This window comes from Pseudonaja textilis, chromosome 6 (genome assembly GCF_049901715.1).
Source record: "Pseudonaja textilis isolate UNSWEBS1 chromosome 6, rPseTex1.2, whole genome shotgun sequence".
Lineage (NCBI taxonomy): Eukaryota > Metazoa > Chordata > Lepidosauria > Squamata > Elapidae > Pseudonaja > Pseudonaja textilis.
Genome location: NC_141995.1, coordinates 24715646 through 24740881, shown reverse-complemented (window position 1 = coordinate 24740881; position 25236 = coordinate 24715646). Strand labels below are relative to the sequence as shown.

Sequence of the window (25236 nt, the reverse complement as noted above, 5' to 3'; positions counted from 1 at the left end):
TGGTCTCCGGGTCTCTGCTGCACATGCATGGGGAGTGCAAGGGGGTTGTGCACTTATGCATGGGGGCAGGTCACACACACAGGGGTCATGCACGCATACGCGGGGCGCACATGGGGGCCACGCGCTTATGTGGGGTCACGCACGCATGTGTGGGGGGTGCATACAAATGTGCAGGGTCATGTGCACATGCACAGAGGTCACATGTGCATGTGCACGATGCATGCATGTGTGTTGCATTTGGGGGATGCGCATGTATGTGCGCGCTTTGGGCACTTGGTGCCGAAAAGGTTAGCCATCACTGTGCTAGAATATAAATTGAGAGCAAACCCCATTCCTTAGCACTCCTCATTTTAGCTGTGAGCTACAAATATTCTCCTTTATTAGTATTACAACAGTCTTGTATTCCCTGCCCCGCTCTAATTTCAAGATGATTATTTAAGGGGTGGGGGAAGAAACAGGATTTTCTTTCTTGAGCAGCACTGAATTCAACTGGGACAGACTGTTTTGGGATAACATGTGCATGAATGCATAAGCAGTCTGGACAGGTAATAAAGGTTGTGGTCTGAAGGATAAAAGATATGTTTTAAAATCTTATATAATTCCCAACTCAGCAAATCCCCTAAATATTAAACCGTATAAAATCACAAATAATGAGGGTCTTGAGCAGGATTTTGTTGCTGTTCTCTCTGTTTACCAACTTACTTCAACAAAAACCGATTCATTCCCTGAAGTGCTTGCCTTCTCAACATCAAGGCCTACACAGTTCCAAATATAGAAAAATAATGCCTTTCCACAATAGTAATTTGCATGTTTTACCCCAATGTTGAGAGGAAAAGCACTAGAAGAATTTGGCATATCCAAATAGCATTGGACTCAGTTTTAATTTGAATCCCTTTTCTTTCCCTTTTTGTTTTCTCTATTTAATTTCCAACTGCTATCAAGACATATTTGACATTAAAAAAGGCTCTCATTTCAGTTTTTGAGAAAAAAGGTTTATTATTTCTGCAGTTCAGCCTAAATGCTTATTCTTGCTCTTGAGATATTAATGGTTCCCAATGGTTCCCTCTTAATAATCCATATAGTTCCCAAAAATAACAATAGCGCTTAGACTTACTGCTTTACAGCCCTCTCCAAGTGATTTAGAGTCAGCATATTGCCCCCAACAATTTTGGGTCCCCATTTTACCCACCCCAGAAAGATGGAAGGCTGAGTCAACCTTGAGATTTGAACTGCTAAATTGAATGCAACCTGCAGTCAGCAGAAGTAGCCTGCAGTATTGCACTCTAACCACTGAGCCACCATATAACTCAATAATGCTTGTCAATGACCAATATCTTGGCTTCTTTCTTAGTCCAGCACTGAGTACTGAACTGGAAGGATTTTTTTTATGTCAGTGAGCCAATGCAGTAATCAAAATAAAATGTATGTACAATTTAAATATTTAATGTACAATTTTAATATTTAATGTAAGGCATCTTTTTTTTTTTAGTGAAAAAGAGGTTTAATCAGATATCAGCCTGCCTAAGTTATATTAAGTGGAATTCACCAGTCAAGGTGTTTCATGAAAATGTTTTAGTAAACAATGTAAGGCTATTTCAGCTATAAAACTGGCTGGACTTAAACATAAACTGTTATTATATTCAAATACTATTTTTGGTTTGATTCACAATTATCAATTTTCTATGTTAAAAGATGTGAATATTATACAAGTTTGATAGCTTGTTAGGATATTAAAATGAGATTAATTCAAAGTATTATTTTTCAAAGGCTTGTTTATCATCCCCTTTCCCTGCCCTTATACAATTTTTGAGTTTATAATCAGCTAATAACTAAGTTGTTTTAAATGGTCAGGTGTAAAAGTTAATACTGGATATAAGTTCATACTATTGATGTAGGTACAGCCTACTGATATGTATTCATAGCTACTGCTATCTTCCTTGATAAGAAACAAGTCCTCCTGTTAAACTAGGAAGTAAATATAATGTTCAAAATAGTATATGAAATTATTGAAGTCCAAAGCTTTTTGCATTCTTTTTACTTTAAATCTTTTATTTTTAATGGAGAAAAAAGATAATTCAAAATCAGAAACTCTTTTGTCCCCATATATTTTGTGTAACTAGTGGAGAAACAACATTAAAAGGTCTGGAACAGGACTTATTTTCTTCTTGGAACAGGACTTATTTTCTTCTTGGTTTCAAACGTTTTGGTGCTTGTCAAAGTAGCTTTTTCAGAAGGAGAAAGTTGATTAGGGGAATCTGAGTAGTAGACAGATTGTTGGAACACAGCAACTTCCAAAATTCTTAGGGGTCATTAAGTGTAGCCTCCCAGGTAAACCTGTGAAATGGTCTTAATCTTACCAGGGACTGAGGAGAGAGCAGCAGAAGAAAGGCCTACTCAGATTCCTCTTAACCAACTTGCACAGTTTGAAGAAACTACTTGGATAAGCAGCAAAAACATTTCAACAGTTTGCATGACTCAGCTTCCAGACAACTCTACCTGGATGACAATCTTCACTGACAACACTGAAAGGAGGTAATTGAATGGCATTTTGGATAGAAAAATAGTGGGCTTTTATAAAAATTCATATTTGTGAAAAAACACATTCAAAAAAATAAGTTGGGATTCTTTGCAAACAAATAAGAGAGAGTTCTAGAAAGAATTAACCTTAATAGAATGGCTCAGGAATTCTGGGAGTTAAAGTCCACAAGTCATAAAAGGGCCATGGTTCCCCGCTCCATCCTAGGCCTATATCACTAGTCACATTTAAAGCCAAATGCAACCTATCAGACATACTGTATATGTTGCCATTCGGTAATTTCTAACCGTGCAACTATTTTACTAGGACTAACAAAATGAACAAATATCTGGTGCACTACAATAACATGTATTACTGTATCGGTGTCAGGATTCCGTTTTATAAATACTTCAGCTAAGTATGATCAGATATATTTGTCCACATATCCTCCCTTTATCGTAATAATGAGAACTATAAACAACAATTGTCATCACTCTCTCTCCCAGCATTCTGTTTCACTTGCATGCATGCATGTCTGTCTGACCTATTGGGAAGTGCTCTTTTTTGTATAAAGCCACAGCAATCTGGATAGATTATCAGTCAAAGAAAATACTGTATAAGCGAATTACTGTGATGAATTCAAGCAAGACCTGAAAGCTAGCTTAACTGAGCAACAAACAGCTATTCAGTCATTATCACGAGTATTTATTATAAGTCCCATCTTTCAGAAAAACTATGGTTCATGTAGCAGTTGAAACAACAAAAGCTTGCCACTTGATGGGTATCCTCTGGGTGCTACCATTATCTGCTATTTGTCTTATAATAATACAAATTATTCTTGATGTGTGATTAATCATGCATTTTCCAAATTAGCCCTTCTGCAAAGTTTAAAAGGCAGATGGAAAGAAATAGCTGAAGTATGTATAAAATGTTTAATTTCTCTGAAATCAATTGTGAACCATTCTTTCAATTATTCATTTTGAGTTCAAGAGGATGGTCATTTGACTCTACAACAACATATGTTTCAGCAGAGCTTTTGGAGTACTTAATCAAATAGGCTGCAGAGAGAAAATTTTGGTAACGATTATAGGAAAATATCAAGTATAAGATAGTTCCAACAAAAGCCTTATGCTGATACATACAGATTATAGAATAATCAGGATATAATGCATTGGTGTAATATGTGGAGATTTGCCCATAGAAATATCAAATTATGGTCTGCCTCCTTTCTCAGTGGTTGCTTTCCACTGGGTATTGATGGCAGGGGAGAGATTGTTGTTAAATATTCAGTGGGGAAAAGTCAGTGATGTCAGACTTCCCCCACTGGTTCATTTTCCAGGCAGGAAAATGAACAGCTGTCAGTGGCTGAAATTGTGGACAGCAGCCTGTAAAAAGATCAACAGGCACACCGGGCAGCAGTCTTTTGTTCAGAGCTAAAAAATAAATCCTTTCCTTCTACCATTGTCCTGCCTCTTCAATCAAGCCCATATCTAACACTGGTGACGAAGGTGGGATTCTAGAAGAGAACAAAGGAAACGAGGTGAAGACGGAAAATTCTAACAGAATGCTGCTATCATCGTGCTGATCATCAGAATGTCCACCCACGCTCAACCAGAACTTTTTGATCCAAAAAAGCATGACTGGGTCACGTACATGGGACAATTTCGAATGTTTTTAGAAGCAAATTCACTGCAGGATGCAACAGAACAGAGGAAGAGAGCTCTATTCCTGGGATATTGTGGAAATCACCTCTACAAAACGGCTAGAACCCTAGCTACTCCCAAAGATGTTGAAACAATGGAATGGAAAGAATTACAGAATGTTAGAAGAACATTATGCTCCCGCTGCATCGTCACTGGCTCACTGACTTGACTTTTACTGCAGAGAACAGAAACCAGGTGATACCATAAATGATGACCTTACAAACCTACGAGATATTGCTGCAGGCTGTGAGTTTGAAAATGTGGAAATAACTTTAAGAGTAGAATTGTAGTTGGAATGAGGGACCGGAGATTGCAAAGGAAGCTGATAACTAAAAAGAGTATCTCTTTAAAAGAAGTAATAGAGGAAGCCCGAGCAGCAGAAATCTTGGAAAAACCAGCAGCTAAAATTGAGAAATCCGAGAGCGTTCACTGAGCATGAGGGACAACCAGCAAATATCAGGGAGAGGGGGAGATTGGAGAACTCTCCGAAGAAGAGGAGGAAGAAATACATAGAGTAAAACCTGATAGAGGATCAAGGCTCCAAGGGACGAACCAGAGACTCCTATGGTGTGCAGGTTGTAAAGGGAACCACCCCTGGGTGGTTTGCAAATTCAGGGATACAATTTGCCGCCAATGCGAGAGAAGGGGGCACATTGCTGAAGCATGCAGAGCAAATCTGCCAGCATACCCCAGGCAGAGACAAGCAGGGTTCCCTAATCATCCACGTGGCCCACAACAAAGGGGATTCCAGAGACCTCCTAATTCAAATTCCAGGAGGGAAGAGAATAGAATGGAAAGGGACAGAGACTATGAACACACAATAGTGGGGCATTCTGATCACCATAAATCAAAGAAATTCAACATCACAGTGATAATAGGAGAAAAACCTTGTGATATGGAAATTGACTCCGGATCCTACATATCTATGGTGTCCTGGACAACTATAAAAGAAACAATCCTTGGCATAACTCAACAACAACTAAAACCACAACGTTTAATACTAAAGATTTCCAAGGGAACAGAATTCCTGTGTTAGGAAGAAGTTTTCCAGTAAAATTCAGAAACTTCGCCGGTGAATTGCCTTTAACCATTGTTGACAAAGAAATTCCAAGCCTCCTCAGAATAGAATGGTTTAGAGCCATAGGAGAAATTGAAAAATGGGTTGCAGGTTGTTCGCCTTGTCAGGAATCTAGACCTGCTCCCCTCCAACCCTAGAATGGGAATCACGAAAAGCACCTTGGTCTAGAATACATATAGACATGGCAGAGCCAATGCAGGGGCAAACATTTCTAATAACCATTGATGCATATTCAAAGTGGGTGGAAGTAACGATCATGAAAACCACCACAGCGGATGCTGCGATTAAGGTATTGAGGAAATTGTTTGCCACACATGGGTTACCAGATGTTGTGGTATCGGATAATGGTCCCAATTCACAGCAAATAATTTTGAATGTTTCCTAGCTGAACAGGGAATCTGCCACGCATTATCAGCACCTGGACACGCCCAGAATCATGGGCAGGCAGAGAGAGCCGTAAGATCCACGAAGGAAACCTTAGCAAAAATGGGACCAGGGGATTGGAAAATGAAAATAGACAAATTCTTAATGATACAATATATCATCCCTTCGGCCGCCACACACACAAGTCCAGCAGATCTTTTAATGGGGCGGAAGTTAAGATCAGAGCTAGATAGATTACACCCACACTACAATCCAAGCACACCTGCAGATCCGACAAGTAAATACAGATATTTGAATATAGGTCAATTGGTCTATGCTCACAACTATGCAGGGGGGGGCCCTACTTGAGTAGTGCAAGTTACAGGCCCCCGATCTTATACAGTAGAACTAGAAGATAGGAAAATATGGAGCAGACACATAGACCAACTCCGGGAACGATTGGAATGGAATCTGAACGACCAGAAAACCTCAGAAACAGAAACACAGCATAGAGAGGTAAGACCAACCCTAACAACTACAAATACTGAAAACACAAGCCTCCCCACTCTAGGGTGGGCCTCAAATTCAAGTACACCGCAGGATAATTTAGCTGAAGGGGGGGAAATCCAGCAAAGAAACCCAGAGCCTCTGTTCCGTCGGAGCCAGCCCTGCCCCTGAAAAACCCTGAGGCTGGCTCTGCAGTGACAACAGACCCAACTAGTCAGGTTGCCACCACTGGGGGGGCGGGGGTGTGTGTGAACTGCAAAGGTCCAGTCACACTCACAGGAGTCCCTCATGTGATTATGTCTGTGAGTGAGAGCTGATCGGATGAATGCTTCTTCCAGGAGGGGAGGGATGTTAGATATTCAATGGGGAAAAGTCAGTGATGTCAGACTTCCCCCATTGGTTCATTTTCCAGGTGGGAAAATGAACAGCCGTCAGTGGCTGAAATTGTGGACAGCAGCCTGTAAAAAGATCAACAGGCACACCGGGCGGCAGTCTTTTGTTCAGAACTAAATAAAAAAATCCTTTCCTTCTACTGTTGTCCTGCCTCTTCAATCTAGCCCAAATTAGTGTGAAATTTTCAGGCCTTCTTGAACTCATAGATATTACTAAAAGAGTAGGTGGCAGCCATTCCCAATTAGGTACTTGTACAACAACCATAAAAAGATTTTCTTGTTTGTGAGGGAATAATGGGAATTGTATTTAAAACTTCTGGAAGTTACCAGGCCCAGAACAGGATGAATTAAACAAAATCCATCCTATTAGTTTCAAAGATCACAGGATTTCTTTTATTAATAACTGCTTTTAGTGGATTAAATTCACGCTGTTTTCAGATAGAAATGAGACTAAAATTAGTCATGTTGTTCTTCTAGAGTCAGAGGATTTAAGTTAGTTATGATTAACCTGTCCTATTTATAAAGATACAATAAAAGCATTCCTAATTTAACTTGGATCTGAACTTCTGTCTTTGAATAAGGATATGAGATAACTGGAGTCAGTTGCTTCAAAAGAAGATGTCATAAAATAGTTCAATAACTTATATTGCCGTTTGATATAGCACCTGCTTGCCAAATTGACAAGTGCAAGAAAGCACGGTTTTACAAGACTTCCCAATTTGGCACAAGGAAGGAAACTCAATTTTATACTTTAGCTAGAAAATATTTCATATCACTATAAAACAGAAACCCGCTTCTCAGAAATCAAAGAAGTTTGGGAAGAGCTGAAATTATCCGAATAAGCTCAAAACAAGGTATTACCATCAATAACCATATGATACCTCTAAAAGCCCAGTGATGATATTGTCTCCATGCCTGCTCAGTTTGAAGAAATCAATTATTTATTTGTTAAGGTGAGATCTAATGAACTAATGGTTTACCTTAGGACCAGATTTTGTTGATGCTGATTTCAGTGCCTAAAAATTCAAAACGCATTCATAAGCCTTCCATCATTCTTGGCCTCTACAAAGCTATACCTTGCAGTACTGTAGTAATGTCAAAGCTTCTCTCTTTTCAATGTTGTATTAGCAAGTTCTTCCTATTGTGGTGGTTGTTATTGTCATATCACATATATGACTAGACATCTTACAAAAATAATCATATTAAATAAAAAATAAAACACATGGCAGCTGGGCATTTTTCAAACAATTATCAACCTAGCCTCAAGGACAAAGACTTTGTTATCCACCTAGTGCCCAGACTTGGCTAAAAAGCCAAGTTTTCAAGGCCTTATGGAAGATCAACAGGGACAGGGCCAATCCAATTTTAGGGGATGATGTTCTAAAGGCATGTACCAGGGCAGAAATGGTTCTCCTTCTAAGACTTGGCAGGTGACACACCTTAGCCAACAATACTCAGAACATGTCCCTTCTGCCAAATTGGTAGGCTAGGTAAAGGTAATAGGGGAAGGGCAGTCCCATAAGATACCCATGAATTGTTTTTTAAAGTGACAATTCACACCTTGAATTGCACATAGAAGTCAAAGTTAATCTCTCTCTGATTGCAATGGGGATTTACGATTTGCCTTCATGTTAGGGGAAATTCTCCAGTGAGGAATAACTGTTCAGCTAAACAGGGATATGACCATTTATGTTATCTGGAACCTGCATCTTAGGCTGTTTCCTATGTCGCATTCAAGTCTATCTGTAAATCAAACTACAAAGTATTGTAGTTAAACACAGCAAGATGCTTCTAGATATTTCCCACATAGTCAATGTCATTTTTGAGTAAGGCTTTTTGATCATGATTTGAGTGATCAAGTGCTACCCTGACATATTAAATATTTCCACAGAGTGTATGTATATGTGTGAGGTGTGTGTTTAGTAAATATCATCCTAGTCTTTTCATATAATATAAGATTAGTTACACAAAATTCTTTCTAGATATATAACACATATTAAAGTTACTGAAAGACTTTATTGCAATCATTAATCAGTACAAATTATTAAACTAGTTTCAAGAAGAGCTTCTCTTCTTCCAACTGTCTGTGTGCTTCTAATGTGTCTTGGCAATTTTAGGCAAGATGCCAGCCTTTTGATTCTATACATTGGAATAAATCCAGCTGGGTTCAGAGAAGTTTTCAACTTGTGTATTTCCCCTCCTCAGAGTGAAAGAGGAAACAGGAAAGTTTTGCTTCTGTTTTCAACTGACTGAATTACTTCTGAATTTTACAAGTGGCTGATGTCAAGTAATAAAATAACCCAATCCAGAAACCATAGTTAAAGCTCTACTGTTAAAGTGACAATATTAAAAACCAACTACAAACCACCTATACTCAGACATGATGTGCAACTGTAGTAGGTTACAATGCAAGCAAACATTTTAAATCTTTTCATGGCTTTACAAGAGGAGCAGAGTAGAAAGAATTTTTAAAGACTGTTCTTGTATTTTTCTAATTTTGTGTCAGTTTATATGAAACTGGCACAAAGTTAGGACACCCCCCCAAAACAAGCAAACAAACCGAGGGATAGTTTCCCTATTTCCAATTATTCTACCATGATATCCAACTCTTGGGTGCAAAAAACCCTATTATAGGGCCCATTACAACCTATGTATGGCAAGAAGTACAGGGAATATTTTCAGGGAATGCAAACATTATCCTTCAATTTCAAGCCAATTTCACAATGCTTGTTACTTGATTTTTCTCTTGATTTTTTAAATGAACAGCAATCTTAATTTTTCTAATCAGTTTAAAAAAAATAAAAGCATTTTACATAAAAGGCGTTTGATGAAGTGAGCTACAGCTCACAAAAGCTTATGCCTTTTAATTTAATCTGTTAGTTGGAAAAGTGCCACTAGATTTCTGCATTGTGGCCCGCCAACGCCCAACACAGCTGACAGCAGATTCGGACAGTGAGGAGGTTGGCAAGGAACATGGGTCAGTCCTGGAGTCTAGGGAAGGCTCTGACGAGTGCTCTGCAGAGATGGGGCCAGGGCTGTCTGACAGTTATCAGCTGCCTTCGGAGTCAGACGTCAGTCAGTGAGGCAGAAGGACAGCTGGAGCCTGTTCTCCTATTCCCAGTGTGCGCATGCGCAGAGCTGCTAGAAGAAAGGGAACAACTAAGGAACAAGGGTCGACTTGAGAGTAAAGCCACAGCTGGACAGTGAATGGCCCCTCCCATAGGGAATAAAAGAGGAGTGCAAGGGGAGTGGGGTTTTGCAGGAGACAATTAGTTCATTTGAAGATCTGTTCCTGCATTCTTGACAAGCATTGCTTGCTACAGTGTGGCCTCTGAAAGATATAGGCCTGGCACCTCTCCAAGTCTGATAAAGGTCTGTAATTGTTAAATATCTTGAAAGACTGTTGGCCGGGACTTTGCTGGAGAGGAATTCACTGTAAACTAAATAAAAGGGGTTTATCAGGATGAGGGGTCAGCTTCATACTGTTGGAGAAGCATGAAGCCGACATTCTGATTGTTTGCTAGACAGCCTTGCTCTCACAAGCCTTATATATATATTTTTATATATATATAAAAATTGCCACCAACTGTGAAAATGCTTCAGATTCGAAAGCAAAAAAAGGCTTCAAAGTACTCAGGAACATACATGTGACATGTGTTTGCAATTCCTTAAACAAAATGTGTTTTAAAGGTCACCATCTTAAGTATTGCATTTGAGTGTTTGTGTCAGTGCAAATGCAAAACAGTCATCTTTTGTGCTTCTAGAGAAGTAGCTGCTTCTAATCACGAACCCCATACAGAGGCAGTATTTAATGCCAACCTAGGATACTTTTCTCCTTTGACTAAATATACAGTACTTCAGCACAAACTATCAATATGCTTGGGTTGCAGTATCCACCCTAGAAAGTAAGAGTCATCTTTTTTATTTACAAATACACAGATCATTTCTGGTAGCTGTTAAGAATTCAATCATATGTCCAAGGCTTTTTCCAGCTAATATAAAATTGTAGTGAAGTTTCTGCTGACCTTTATATTTCAAAGTGAATCTTTATCTTTTTTTCCTTATTTGATTTTTTAAAATATCGTTTGACTCTTTATTATGTTTAATTCTTTTGTCTGCTTTCACTGAAATTTATTTAGTGTTCCTGGGGGATCCCATTTCATCACCATTATACTTCTAAAAAATAGAACGCTTTTTTCCAGGTACACTGGAATACAAGCTATCCATTAATTTCTCTGAACAGCCACTATGGACTCTTTGCCCATGTACTTCTTATTATCCACTTAGTCTGATAGGAGCTGATTGGGCTTTCAGTAGTTTTTTCATTATCCTAGTGCTTGATTTTTCACAAAGCAGGCCCTGGGTCTATTACCAAGAAAATGCATTTTAATTCCACATGATTCCAATATCAGGTTGTTTTTCTATTAGTTTGAAAATGTTTTATTTTATTTACATCTTTTAATCTGTTCCAACCCAATCAACCTTGAGCAAGATATGATTCCCCAATTCAATAACTGAAGTTAGAAACATACAAGATATAATGACTGTATCCAGTCAGGACTGTAAAGTTGCTACAGATTATGGAAATTTCAGCTCAGTCATTCTAATAGATACTAGGTTGAGAAAGGCTGGCCCAAAGGTCTGCCATTCAGTGATAAAAACAGACCATGATAAAGTTACATTAACAAATTAAAATTATTGTTAAATTAGGATTTTAACAGTACCACCCAGTAATTCCTCCAACAAGATCCCTCAAGTTTACAAGATACCATTGGACTCACAGGCCAAATCATTCCAACCAGTTCAGTCCTTGTTGTTTGACACCTACTCAAGTAAACTTGCTTCTTTGCAATTCAATATTCTTATTTTTGCCAGATTATTCCAGCAAATTTGTGTCAGAGCTAAACTAAGCTAGAAATGGTGGCAGAATTACTTTTAACACAGGCAGCCTCTTTCTTGCTATCATATAATGTCATTATGTTTGGCATTTTATTACTATTGGCACTGTCATATTCCTCCATGATGTCCTCAAGGTGCTGCCTCATGGATTGAAAGAATACTTCCCACTTGGTTTGTTAAGTGATTCATTTTTTTTTTCAACCTAAGTGTCAGTGCTATTATCATGGATCTTTTTACAGTATTACAACTAAAACCATCACTTTTCTTACTGATGGTCATGAATGAAATGTTTTCTTAGGTACTAGAGGTTTTTAATATTAGCCTCAGTTCTAATGTAAATTTATTTTACGAAAATCAAGTTCTATTAAACTGCTTGGTGAAAATGTCAACTCAGCATGTTGGCATAAGCTACAGTACTTGAGTCCTTTCACTTGACTTTTCTGGATAGCTAGCAGGAGCTGCTGCAAGAAACTGGGCTTTTCTCTGCTCTAATTATGAAATAAGATATTTGGCTTTGTTATCGACAGTGACAACTTTTAAAGAGCAGAAAGAATTAATGGACAATTTTTATAACAAAATGTTAGAAATACTAGAGATTCAGTACAGGTAATCCTCAACTCACAACAGTTCATTTAGTGACCATTCAAAGTTACAACAGCACTGAAAAATGTGGCTTATGACCGTTCTTCATAGTTATGAGCTTTGCAGCATCCCCATAATCATGTGATCAAAATTCAGATGCTTGGCAATGGATTCGTATTTATGACGGTTGTGTCCCAGAGTCCCAGAGTCATATGATCCCCTTTTCCAAACATCTGAAAAAGGAAGTCAATGGGGAAGCCAGATTCATTTAACAATTGGGTTACTAACTAATCAACTGCAGTGATTCGCTTAACAACTGTAGCAAGAAAGATCATAAAATGGGACAAAACTCACTTAACAACATAACTTTGGGCTCAATTGTGTTAATAAGTTGAGGACTACCTGTATTGGAGAACAAGAAATGAGCCAAATAAATATAGAGCTAAAATTGTGGAGCCTGTTGTATTAGTTAATGACTACACTTTAAAAAAAATATGAAATCTGATTTTTCTAAATATCCTCATTTTTAAAAATCAACCTAACATAAATATAAAAGTTGCTAGATAATATCTAGTATGGCAATGTTGTGCTATGCTTAGACTGAAAGCACATAGGAGTTCAGGTCATGCAGCATCTGTTAACAACTCTTTAAAGCAACTGTATCTTTTTCTTAGCTATGGAACAATCTGTAATAAGATGCTAAAAGATGCTACATGTATGCCCACACATGCTCTAAAATATGTTTAAATTCAAATCTCTATGGAGTTCTAGGAACTTACTAGGCTGATCTAAAACTATAAAGCAGCTAGATGGGTCAGGTTCATCTAAGCATATCCTAAATATGTATCAAATATCATGACTCACTCCTCCCAACTGATACATCTTATGCTTGTTTTGTACAATTAACAATCTGGGTTGTTCCCACTGAGATATATTATAGCAGCAAATTCTTCCACTTTCTGTGCTTCTGTAAAAACTTTAATATTCTATACTCACTACTAAAATTTGCTTATAATCACACAGGCCCTTTCCTCTGATGAGAATGAATCGTATGAATTGTCTTCAGTCTGGATTCTACAGAAATCCTGTTTTCCTTCCTATTTTCTTCTTTCCTGAGAGAATGGGATTTCCTGATTGGTCCTCTAATCCCTTCTTTTTTCTCTTTTTACATTTTCCCACAAATATAGGGTCCACTTTTTTCAGATCAATCGAGTGTTCATACATTGGTTGTGACATGAATTGACCAACCATCTTGTCATCCAAGCCTGCATTATGAGACGAGAGACTCACTGGGCCAAAACCATCTATCCAGCTTTCATGGCTAAAGCAGGCCTGAAACCAATAGTCTCCTGGTTTCTAGCCTAATGCCTTAATCATTAGACCAAACTGGTTCTCTTGGCTATTAATCCTATGATCTTTATAAATAAGAGAAAATGCATTTTTGTAAGAATCCTAATTTTGCTTATTGGCAAAATATTAGGAGAGCATGCAGGGTTGTTTTAGCTAATGCAGATCCACAACACCCCTCCTCCCCAATTTTCTGAAATTTTCATGTTTGCAGGATTACAAATTACAAAATAATAAAACCAAAACAGAATAAACATTGCAAATAGTAATCAGGTGGAAAGCCTTAACTTTGCAAGTCTGTTAACACAAATTATGACTTTGTCTGATGACTATAAATTGATCTAATATAATAATGTTTTGTTGGTGTATTTGAGAGGCCCATCTTATCATATATTAACCTTTGATATTTGTAAGAAACATGAATTAAAATTAATATTAATCATTGCACTATGACTATGAATATTTAAAGGGGAAAAATGAAAACAACACCTTTGCCCCACCTAGCATCAGCAGGTAAAAAAGTCTGATGCTGTTTCTTTATTTCACTGGCATGAAACCAGGACCTCACCTAGAAAGTGAAAAACATGGCTGCAATATCTGCCTTCCCTATCTCTTAAAATAGCCTTATCTGGAGGCACTGAGTCCAGAAACTATTGCTGAACGTGATGGTAATTAAACCAATGTTTGTCAATCTTGACAACTTTAAGATCCATGGATCTCAATCCCCAGAAATCCCCATGGCTGGCTGGGGAGTTCTGGGTGTTGAAGTCCACCCATCTTAATGTTGCTAAAGTTGAGAAATATTGGCCTAGAACAGGGGTCTTCAAACTTGACAGCTTTAAGACTTGTGGACTTCAACTCCTAGAATTCCTCCTCCAGTCAGGAATCAGTCAGCTCAGGAATTCTGGGAATTAAAGTCCACAAGTCTTAAACCTGCCAAGTTTGAAGACCCTCGGCCTAGAAAAATAAAATGCAGTTTCTGTATCACTATTCAAAGATACTTTGCTTTTGGTCCCTCAAACTGAGTGCAAACAGCAGTTGTGCCAAAACTTTAGATGCTGTTTTCTTTACCAAAAATTTCCATATATTGCTCAGTATCATGATGCCACTGGGCATCTTAAATTGTGTCACAAAAACTACTATACTGCTTGCCATTTTTCTATTCCTGCCTATCCAGAAGGTGCATATGTGAACTTTTCTAATGCCAGATTTTAGCTGCATGTGAATCTTACTGAGATATTTCTCATTTCTGACACAAAGTTGGAAGCAGAAGTGTACAAAAAATGTTTTGAATTTATAATGTTCTGTTTTGAATTCAAAACAGCCATTTCAAGTTTAAACAGTTGTTTTATGTTAGAAACTGCTCTGAGTAACTGAGCTCTATTTAAGGCATAAAACACAGAATGGCTAGCACAACCAGTTCTAAATAAAATGACTGTTTCAAATTTGAAACTTTTCAGATTCAAAATGTTTTCCATTCCTCTAGCTTGAATCCCTTGAATATGCCATTTATATTCTTTACTTCACAGATAAAGATAAAAAAAATCTACAATTTATTTATTAATTTTATTTATTAAATTTGTATGTCCCTGAATCATTCTGATTCCTGTTGGCTTACAACAAAATAAAATATAATAAAAACATCTAGTGTAAGAATAAACAAAAATAAATATAAAGTATCTCTATGACAAGGGGAAAAAAGGAGAAAAATATTTTAATTAAAACCTTCAGAATATCAGTGCCTAAAATATATAAAAATTCCAAAGCAAAGCCAATAGTAAGAATAAAAGGAATAAAAAGTGAAATAAAGAAAAATGATGATGGTTACATTGGAAGAGTTTGGTATTTGCTGACTTCCAAAAAACATTGTTTGAGGGAACCAATCTAAGTTCTAGAGGAAGAATATGTCAAAATATAGGCACCATGAATGAACAGGTGATGCTTTCTAGTCTCCATCCCTTACCTCACAAAATTTCTACTTTTTACCTTATTTTCTTGTTGGATGTATGCTTGAACCAGACAATTTCTATTCTGTCATGTCAATATTGCAATTGAATATATGTAGCAGAAAAAACAGTCCAGAGAAATAAAATAATTTTATAGATCAACATTCTTCCCAGTATTCTAATTAGGAAATTTCTAATTAACATTCCTTTTTACATTTTAATCTAGAATCCAGAAGTAGTATTTAGCAGGTTCTGACCAGTTCTGGAGAACCGGTAGCAGAAATTTTGAGTAGTTCGGAGAACAGGCAAATACCACCTGAGTCCCCAACTATTCTCTGCCTCCAAAGTCCCAGCTGATCGGCTGGGTCTTCTTTTGTTGCCCTGCACAGGAGAATGGAACTGGAAAGCAGGTTAGTGGGGTGGGGAGGGAATGGGATTTTGCAGTATCCTTTCCCTGCCACGCCCACCAAGCCACACCCACAGAACCATAGTAAAATAAATGGAATCCCACCACTGCTTAGAATCGATATATTACTGATAATGCAATTAATCATTCTTTTTTTTCCAACTCCCCAACACATTTTAACTAATAACAATTCTTGGTAAACCAAGTAAAAACAACACACTATTTTTACTTGACATATTACATTATGTTTAGCACTTTTTACCATAATATTTGAAACATTGTGTTATTATAGTGTCATTAATGTTCCATACCTAGAACTGATGTCCTTCCCTGAACAGCACTCTCGTTAGACAGATCTTTTGAGTTCGAAGTGAATGGTGATTGTCTAAAAGTATCTTCAGAAAAAAATGGGCTAAGGAAAAATGATTTTTAAAGCAGAAATATATGTTAATTACTAAATAAATCCTATTAATGCACAATTATATCACATGGTGCATCTGATTAGAATTTAGTTTAGAGGTACGCAAGATTGAAAACATGTTTCGGATAAACTTTTGCAACAATTATTGTAAAATCAACAATATAGAATTCATATTATCAAACTATCCCAATCCTAAATGCATCTAAAATATTTTGAAAATGATTCAAAACAAGCCAACCCACTGTTAAAAGAATTTAATTTTATTGCCCAAATCTCAAGATATTCTCCATATAACTCTGAAGTATTGTTTTCAATGCAGATGTTCAGAAAAGCAGTATTAGTGGGTTGCACATTTGCAAGCCTGAGTTATGTTTGTGTAATAGAGGAATTTCAGGACATATGAGTTTATATGAAGTTTTATAGAGCACCACACTCCAAAGACATACCATACATATCAGAAGCAGGTTCCAGCCAAGTTAATTCAGTTGGTCTGGATAAAGTAAAAGTCAGTATGAAGACTAACACCTACTGTCTTAATATTAGATTAATTAGATTAGATTAGATTAACAGAGTTGGAAGGGACCTTGTAGGTCATTTAGTCCAACCATCTGCCCAAGCAGGAGATCCTACACCATTTCTGACAAATGGCTGTCCAATCTCTTCTTGAAAGCCTCCAGTGATGAAAAATGTTTTTATATGAAGCATGTTTATTTCTAATATAATCTTTAATAAGCAGCTAATTTTTTGGGAAAATGCATTTATAATTAAGGAATCTTTTGAAGCTAAGTGTTCTTGTCACAGTTATTTTCCTCTTTGGCTGAGCCAACACATTCTGTCTGCTGTTTAAGGAAGTTGTTTAGGTAGTGATAGCATTATTAACACTCCCAGTTTCTTATAGCTTGTTTGAATTTTATAACGTACAATAATGCTATTAGTCCTTGCTCCCTAGTACTACCTGAATGGCTTGTTTAAATAATAAGCACTTGTCTTAATTTACTAGCTAATTTCCATATAGACAATAAAAGCAATTGTTTAAGGGCAATGCAAGAAGTCAAATAGAGCTCTTGCCTGATTATTGGGTGATAAATTCAAAGGAAGGAATGCAATTTGGAAAAAGATTATAATGACATTTGAATGTAAATAGTTGAGGAATAGTTGAGGATTATCTCAAATAGACTGCACATGATTTTCAATATATTTGTTTTTCCTTCATGACTGCAATCCATCTAAATGCTTTTTTGAAGATCCAAGGGATCTGACTGTAATTTTGCAAATGGCAAATACTGTAACTTTTTGAAATGGGATTTTAACTAAGTTAATAGGCCAGTCCAGAAAAATAATCTTGCAGCATCATTTATTTAACATCTGAAAGACAACTTGGGCCTGTCTCTTTTCTGCCCTCCAAAAATTCTTCTTGGCTGTATCATCATTACTGTCCCTCTGTACAGAGGTTGAAATCGGTTACTTTTAGATTATAATGACAACTTTAAATAGGAGTCTTTTCAGGATCACCTGAGAGCAGCTTCTTAACTTGCTGGATTAAACAAACTAAGAAATTTGATATCATACTCAGGTTTGGGTTTTTTTTTGTCAAGCTGAACAAGTGAGATTTTAGGGAAAAATCTGAGAAACCATGCCAAGTTAAAACAAAAATCCCCAATAGCCACACATTGATTTTTCCTTAATTAATTGCAAGCATGAGATAAACTATTTTTATTTTCTCTTCAATGGTGTTTTAAAAAGAGTTTCCCTGCCTCCAACCTGCTACAATAGGAGGCATGTAAAAAAAAAGTTCCCAGTGATACAAATACATTTTTTTAAAGACTGGGGCAGGGTGTTTTATTTTCTTTCAAATACAAGCTGGAGAAGAACAGGTATTAAACTGCCCCTCTTACACTCACACAGACATAAGCAGTTCTGAGAATAATCCACATGACATCAGTGGTTAAGCAAGAGAAAGTAAAGCAATGTTGATCAGCAGTTTGCCTTAAAATGATAAGGTTTCACATCCATGGTGACTGACAACAGCGAGCATAGAAAATAATCCTTTGGGTGCATGGTATAAATTTCTTATAATGCACATCAAGAATTTATTTGCTTCATGATTGACTTGCATTTTTAATTACATCTCAAACAAAGATACATAGTATTGATCAATAACATTAATACAAACAGGACATTCTATAATCCAGCCATAGATAATTTATCATTTCAGTAGGAAATCAAAGGGACTGAACTATACTCAAGTCTTGCTAGATTGTGGACCATGCATAGAGATTTGTGAAGGCTTGGTTAAAAAAGGGGAAAATTTTAGAAAACCCAAGGGATTTTGTTTTGTTTGCAAAAAAAAGAAAAAATAATATAAAGTATCAGTTAATGAGATTATCTCATATTCAGAAAATGAGATTAGTTAAACATTACAGATTTGATCTTCCCTCCCTGTTTTCTATGAAAAGTATCTTTTGAAAAAAAGCACAAGACATAATGCCTATTTTTCTTTTATGTATTTTGATGTTGACAGCTTCTTCTTTCATATTATTATTATTTTTTGTGTGTAACTGCTTCTACTAAATAGGCAAATATGAAGAGACATTACTTTCCTTAAGGTTTGTACTCTATATATGACAATGAAAAATTATTTAAAAACCCTTTATTTTATGCCTGTAAAATATGAAATAATATATTTGCTGGACATCTCAGCTAACATCTATAAAACTGAAGTTACACTGAACTTTATCAAGCCTACTTTTCTCTGTCATGGGTAGTACTTACCTAGTTGTAATAGTGATGGTATTATCTTTAGAGTGATTGTGCTCTTTGCTCACTTTTTCTGTGGAAAAATAAATTATTATTTTAAGCAAAATAAAATAAAATTTTGCTCATGAGTATTAGCTTTTTAATAGAAAGATGATATTTATATAGATTTTTAACCTATCCAAATATTTCCTCCAGCTTCTCATTGAAATGATAAATCTATTTACCATGAGTCATACTGAGGAGTTCCACATTTCTTTTTTTAGAGTAATTGGGCCCTAAATGACAGTTTCTGTGTGCTTTCTTTGGTATGTAAGAAGAATAAGGTAAAGCAAACAAATAGGAAAAAGATATGCTAAGAATGTGGACATATTCTATTGTACTTTACTAATTTATTTGATTCTTTTTGTTAGTTTTTGTTAGTTTTTTTTAATTTTAATTTTTTGTTTTAAATATGGTTTTACATTGTGTAAGCCGCCTTGAGTCACCATGGGGGAATAGGTGGCAATAAAAATTAAATAAATAAATAAATAAATTGTATAGCGCTATGGAAAGAATGAACTCTAGATGTAATCTACAGCTTGGATAAACCTTCTAAATTGCAATGCAAGGAAGCAGGTTATATGGATACTTTTTTTCTATTTCTAGATATTTATTTAAACACTTTCTTAGGAAATTGTTAGAGGTAAGTTGTCTCTTATATTTTCTTTTACTAAAATACTGGAAAAATATAGAAGTTAATTTGTAATATTCAACAGTAGCATCTGCTATACTGCTAACAAAGTTGACCAGTCAGGTGGCAATATCTGGCTACTCTTGACTGATTTTTTTATAGGAATCAAATAGTGAAACAAGGCTATTTTTTGAATTGAATTGTAACCATAATAATAACCAAATTTATTTATAAATATATGCTCTTTAATAGGACTTCATGTGCTATTCTATACATACCATGCTTCACCCAAAATAAGACAGATTGTGACTATTTTTAAATACCTATAAGACTGCAGTTTCTAGTTCTTATACAAAAAATCAAAACACAGCAAATTCAGACAACACAAATCTGGAAATGTATATTGTGAATCTCTAGATATGATACATACCTGACAATTGAAAAAGTAATTCTGAAGCCATTTTCACGGATATATCTTGGCTAAAGAGGTTTCTCTCTGGAACTACACGGCTTTCAGGGATCTTTTGTACCTGTTCAGTTATCTCTTGCCTAAGTAAAGTGCTGTAACTGACATTTTGGCTAGGTGAAACAGAGGCATGGGAGTCATGAATCTCAACTTCCATTGGCTCTTCTTTAACCTTTATTGACTGGGATTCCTTGCAACTTTCCGCTGCAGATATATAGTATAAAAATGAAATGGAAAAAAAAATGGCAGAAAATCAATCAATCAATGCCCAAGTTTAAAAAGGACACAAATTAGCAAGAATTATCCAGGCATTTTTTAAAAAATAAACATTTTAGCAAATGTTATGAATAGAGAAATAACCATATTGAAATTATAAAACTACTGTACCCCAATATTGATTTCTTAAATAAATAAAGATTATATTTCAGAAAGGTCTGAACTATAAATATTTACCCTAGTAAGCCATGAATTTTGAGGAAAATATCATCGGATTTTTTTTTCAAAGCAGGAATAATCTCAGAGACCGTGAAAGAAAAAACTACTATGTATATTGACTACTTAAAGGGCCCTCTCCCCCCAAAAAAACAGATAATTAGAAAATAAACCAAATTAGATTCCAATGGAAAATTATTTGCCAATTTTGTTGCTTTGCATTGCAGTATGTAAGTGTAATTTGCTTCAACAATTGAAAATCTTTCACTTTCTCTTTTTTCTTCCTTTTTCTCTCTTTGTAATAGGTGCCTTATTTATTAGTGGGAATCATTTTGTCACATGATAGTTAAATGAAAATATAGTTCTTTTTTTCAACATTTCCTGTCTTGAATTTCATATATTTGTTTAATTAATAGAAATAAAATTTCTAAACAAATGATAGTTATAATTATTTTGGCTCGGTTATTTTTTTCTGCATTCATTTCTACTATACTTCCATCAGAATTTTAAAGATTTTGAATTAAGAAAAGGTTTTTCATTCTATAAAAGTTTCCCTCCCCCCAAAAAGGAACAGCTTTCCCACTTCTTGAATTGTTGTCTCTTGTAGAAAAATGCTTTAGTTTTGAGTACAGATTAAATGACCGCTTTCTTTTAGCTTGTTCCATTCAAAGAGATCTCAAAGCCTGCACTTCAAGCAAACTTCATCACATTATTTACGATTTCCCTTCCATATCACAGACATACAAATTATTTGCCTAAGAAGGAAGTACTGGATTATTTTGTTCAAGGTGCTTCAGTAAAAAGTCAATTAAAAACAATAATGAAAGAGCTTAGGCAATGACAGTAAAAAAAAATCTGGAATACTGTATATAAAGAGAGAGAAAAAGCACTCTCAGAACTTCTACAGATTTTCAAACAAGAAGCTTCTTTGAGGCCAATTATTATTGAAACTAGCTTATTGTTATACATGGCTTTGTATTGGTAAGTCCTTCACGGAAAGAGTGGTAATCTCATAGGAGTAATACCTGAGGCGAAGGTATTATTATTTATGTTTGTAATGACTATTTTGCAGCAGCATCTTGACTAAAACAGGATGTCATTGAAAGAAGAATGCTTCATCACCCACAATTAACTGTGCTAAGTCTTTTTAGAGCTTTGGATTTTCTTCTGATAATGACTTATTCTTTGTATATAAGCCTATAAATGGTATTAATTTTAGCTATCAGGACTTGTTCTGAAGATAAATAGCTTTACAAATGGCTTGTTTTATAGCAGTGATGGCTAACCTTTTTGGCATTGAGTGCCCAAAGTGCGTGCACACCCCCAAAATGCAATATACACACGTCCCCCATGCATGCGCCCTGCCTCCTGCATATGTACTCCACGCATGCACGTGCATCCCTTGCGCATGCGTCCCCCCCCCACACACATGCGCAGCAGAGACCTGAAAACCAACTGGTCGGCAGGATGCGTGTGTGAACATGCACGGCGGAACTGAGTTGGGGTGATGGCTTGCATGCCCACAAATAGGGCATGCCATAGGTTCACCATCACAGTTTTATAGGCTTTATTGCTCTAAAGAAAAAAACCCTAATGTGGATCTGTCAAATACAAAATGAAATGAAATTGTCTTCAAAGGTATTTGGCATAAGATTCTAGCCTGACTATCACTGGAACTTCATTACTTATTATAATTAATTATATACAGAACTAAGTATAAGCAATATAGAACAATATTACCTTATATATACACCTTATAAAATATGGATGGAAACAATTAGGTCTGATTTTTTTTGCCCATTATTGGCAAATTATAAAATATAAATAATGGTTGGGAGGAGATAAAAGAATGTCAGCAGCAGCAGCAGAACTCCTGTTCTAGCACACTTAGATCAACACTCCTAAAATGGATACAAATACACTTTATACCTTTTTGTTATTAGCAGGTTTGGAGGAAGTGTTTACAGGTTGTCCCAAAAAGGCTAATGATGCCCATTTAAGACATTAATTCTTTCAAAGTACTACCAAATTCCCACAAAATGTGGAAACTATGGATCTATATATTTCAGTGGTATTATGATGTTTTGGATCTGTAGCCCCTGAAGTCTACACCCATTCACCACATACATATAAACATGGGAGAGGGGGGAGGGAGAGAAAGAAAGAGAACATTATTTAGACCACAGGTGTTAAACTTGTGGCGTCACATTGCTGTCATGTGATGTTTCATGACATTTTCCACCTTTGTGCAGCTGGGGTGGGAGTGGCCTGCGCATATGCATCAGGCCAGTTGCCAGTTTAACACCCCTGATTTAGACTGATCGGATCTTTTTTGCTGAGTGTTTATCATATATTATTAACCCAAAGATAGTTATTGAAATACTGAATATCAACTAAATATATAAATTTAGAGTTAAACTGTAATGATTAATTACAATATTTTACAGTGGAAATTGTTGAGGTAATTCCCCATTAGGAGAATGAACGCATACAGGGAGACGTATTTGAGAGGAGTGTTTGAATAATACACACAGATACACTGTACAGTAAATGTAGGTTTTTACTTCCAGAAAGGTTTAAGCAAAGTCCAAAATAGGCAGTCCAAAGCCATTCACAGGTAAAATCAGTCAGTTTTCATCCAGGGATAATCCAAATATCAAATTCCAGTGTCAAAAACAGTTCAGTATCAGACTTACATCAAATCCAGTAATATCAGTCAATTAGAAGAAATGGAGCAACAGCAATACTTTCCAACAGAAGGAAACAGAGATAGAGTCACACTCTCTTCTGAGATTAAGACTAAACAATCCAGGTTTCTGGCTCCATCTTATGGCTCTTTGAGAAACCACACCCAATTGCATGCTCTTGCATTCCCTTAAAGATATAGTACTAAAATGTTTATCCTGGTTTATATATTTCTAACCCAAATACCTGTTAGGTGACTTATATTCCTAACAGAAATGTACTGAAAATTCAGTACCATTTGATCATCACTTATATCTACAAATTATGAATCAGTTTATTATGACATGTTATTTATGACAATCAATGAAATTAATTATTAAGTCAACATCACAGACATGGACCTTATCTCTGCTGTAAGCAATCTGATGCTGATTCACACATGCACTTAACATTTACAGATCACAATCTAGAGACATGCATGCATAAATTGGGTCTAATGCTAAGGTCAAAAAAGATGGTTAATATTGTTCAATGGATTCTTAATAAATATTTAAGAATGATAACAAGGTTTTAAATATGGAGGATATTGAAATTAATATTAGATGATGAGAAAACAACTGGCATGCTTGCTCAAAAATTTCTGGCCTCCAATTAAAATTGTAGCTATTTCTTTGATGTTTTGTTTATATTCTAAGTAATATTTTTGGCACCAGGGTTTTTTTTTTGTGCACAGAAGATACTGAAGATTTCTCAGACACAAATTGCTGGCAGGGTACTTGTCATGAGTGCCCCCACTCCCAGCTGGGAATTGTTGAAGTTGCATAACAATAGCAATACTGGGCATTTACCTTTAGAAAGTGTAAATGTTAGCAGCATAGTTTAGATAAGGGGAACTTGCTGTCATAACGTTTTGGAAAGGATGGGAAGGGAATCATTATTTCAGCTCTGAAAATCATTGTACTTTATTATGTCAAAGGGAGCTGACAGATGAAATAGCACCTTCATTTGTTTCACTTTTGCAGTGGGCCATGAAGTTGTCCATCCACGTTGCGATACCTTACAGTGCTGTGACCTGTTTTCAAGGCTGACTGGAAGAGGTCAAATGCTAACAGATCAGTTCACGTTCCTTCGCTTGCTTTAGAACAGGTGATAGGCTGTGAGACAGCAAATTAATCTCAGTGGTTTCAAGCTGGAAAAATGGGCCCTTTTTATCACCAGTGACTCAAAAGAGCAACCTCTTCACTTCCCCAGACTAGAACAGACAGGCAGAAAACAAAATGATAGCATACAAAAAGTATGGCAGAGATGCAATTAAGACCTGTTAAAAACAATAGGTTTGCTTTGTACCAAATAGGACAAATCAAATTAATTAAGTGGCATATATACAAAGTCCTTTAAAGGCCCAGGGTTATAGGCTGCATTTGAACAAACCATACTTTCTCCTATGTCAAAGTAACATTTTTCCTTTATTTTTTCCTTAATTTTTTTTCACAGAAATTAATCTAGTATTCTGAAACAACACTCAAATATAATATTGAAGAATCAAATCCCCACTTGATGTTAAGAATTAAGAATAAAAATCCAATAAAACTGAAAATCAGTTGAATCTTAACTTACATAAATTATATCTATGTCATTTATTGTTATTTGGCAAGTCTATTGCTTGATGAAGCAGTCCAAACTCAGATTTTGTTCACTATACCTTAAATCTGATAAAAAGGAGACTACAGCATTGGGGTTTTAGAATAATTCTTGGCATGATATAATTTATTAATTTTGCTGACTTTTACTTTGGCATTCATGTTAAAAGTATTATGCTATTGTTGTTGCTTTTATATCACTTTTTCACACCCTTATGGTGAGATTCTCCTTCTCAGCAGCATCAAGAGTGAAAGGTAAACCTCCCAAATGTTCATTAAGAATGAACTTGGCTCCTTGGAGGTACACGCTGAGTATCTCTATCTATGAAACTCTCAGATAACAGAAAGAACAAATGTGCGCTTCAGATGTCTGACCTCTAGAGTTCCGGCACTGGACTCCAAATTTAGGTGTAAGAGTCAAGATGAC

At 36.0% G+C, this 25236-nt stretch overlaps 1 protein-coding gene across 6 annotated transcripts in view; it reads right to left on the bottom strand.

Moving 5' to 3' along the window:
- Positions 1-25236, bottom strand: part of ZNF827 (zinc finger protein 827) — a 147638-nt gene that overhangs the window by 21741 nt on the left and 100661 nt on the right. For all 6 annotated transcript variants that reach the window (XM_087936061.1, XM_087936062.1, XM_026698117.2 and 3 more), the window contains exons 6-8: positions 20017-20256; positions 18932-18989; positions 16050-16150 (exon numbers count right to left, since the gene is read on the bottom strand). In XM_087936061.1, the coding sequence (XP_087792187.1) occupies positions 16050-16150; positions 18932-18989; positions 20017-20256 (399 nt within the window). The remainder of the gene's footprint in view (positions 1-16049; positions 16151-18931; positions 18990-20016; positions 20257-25236) is intronic.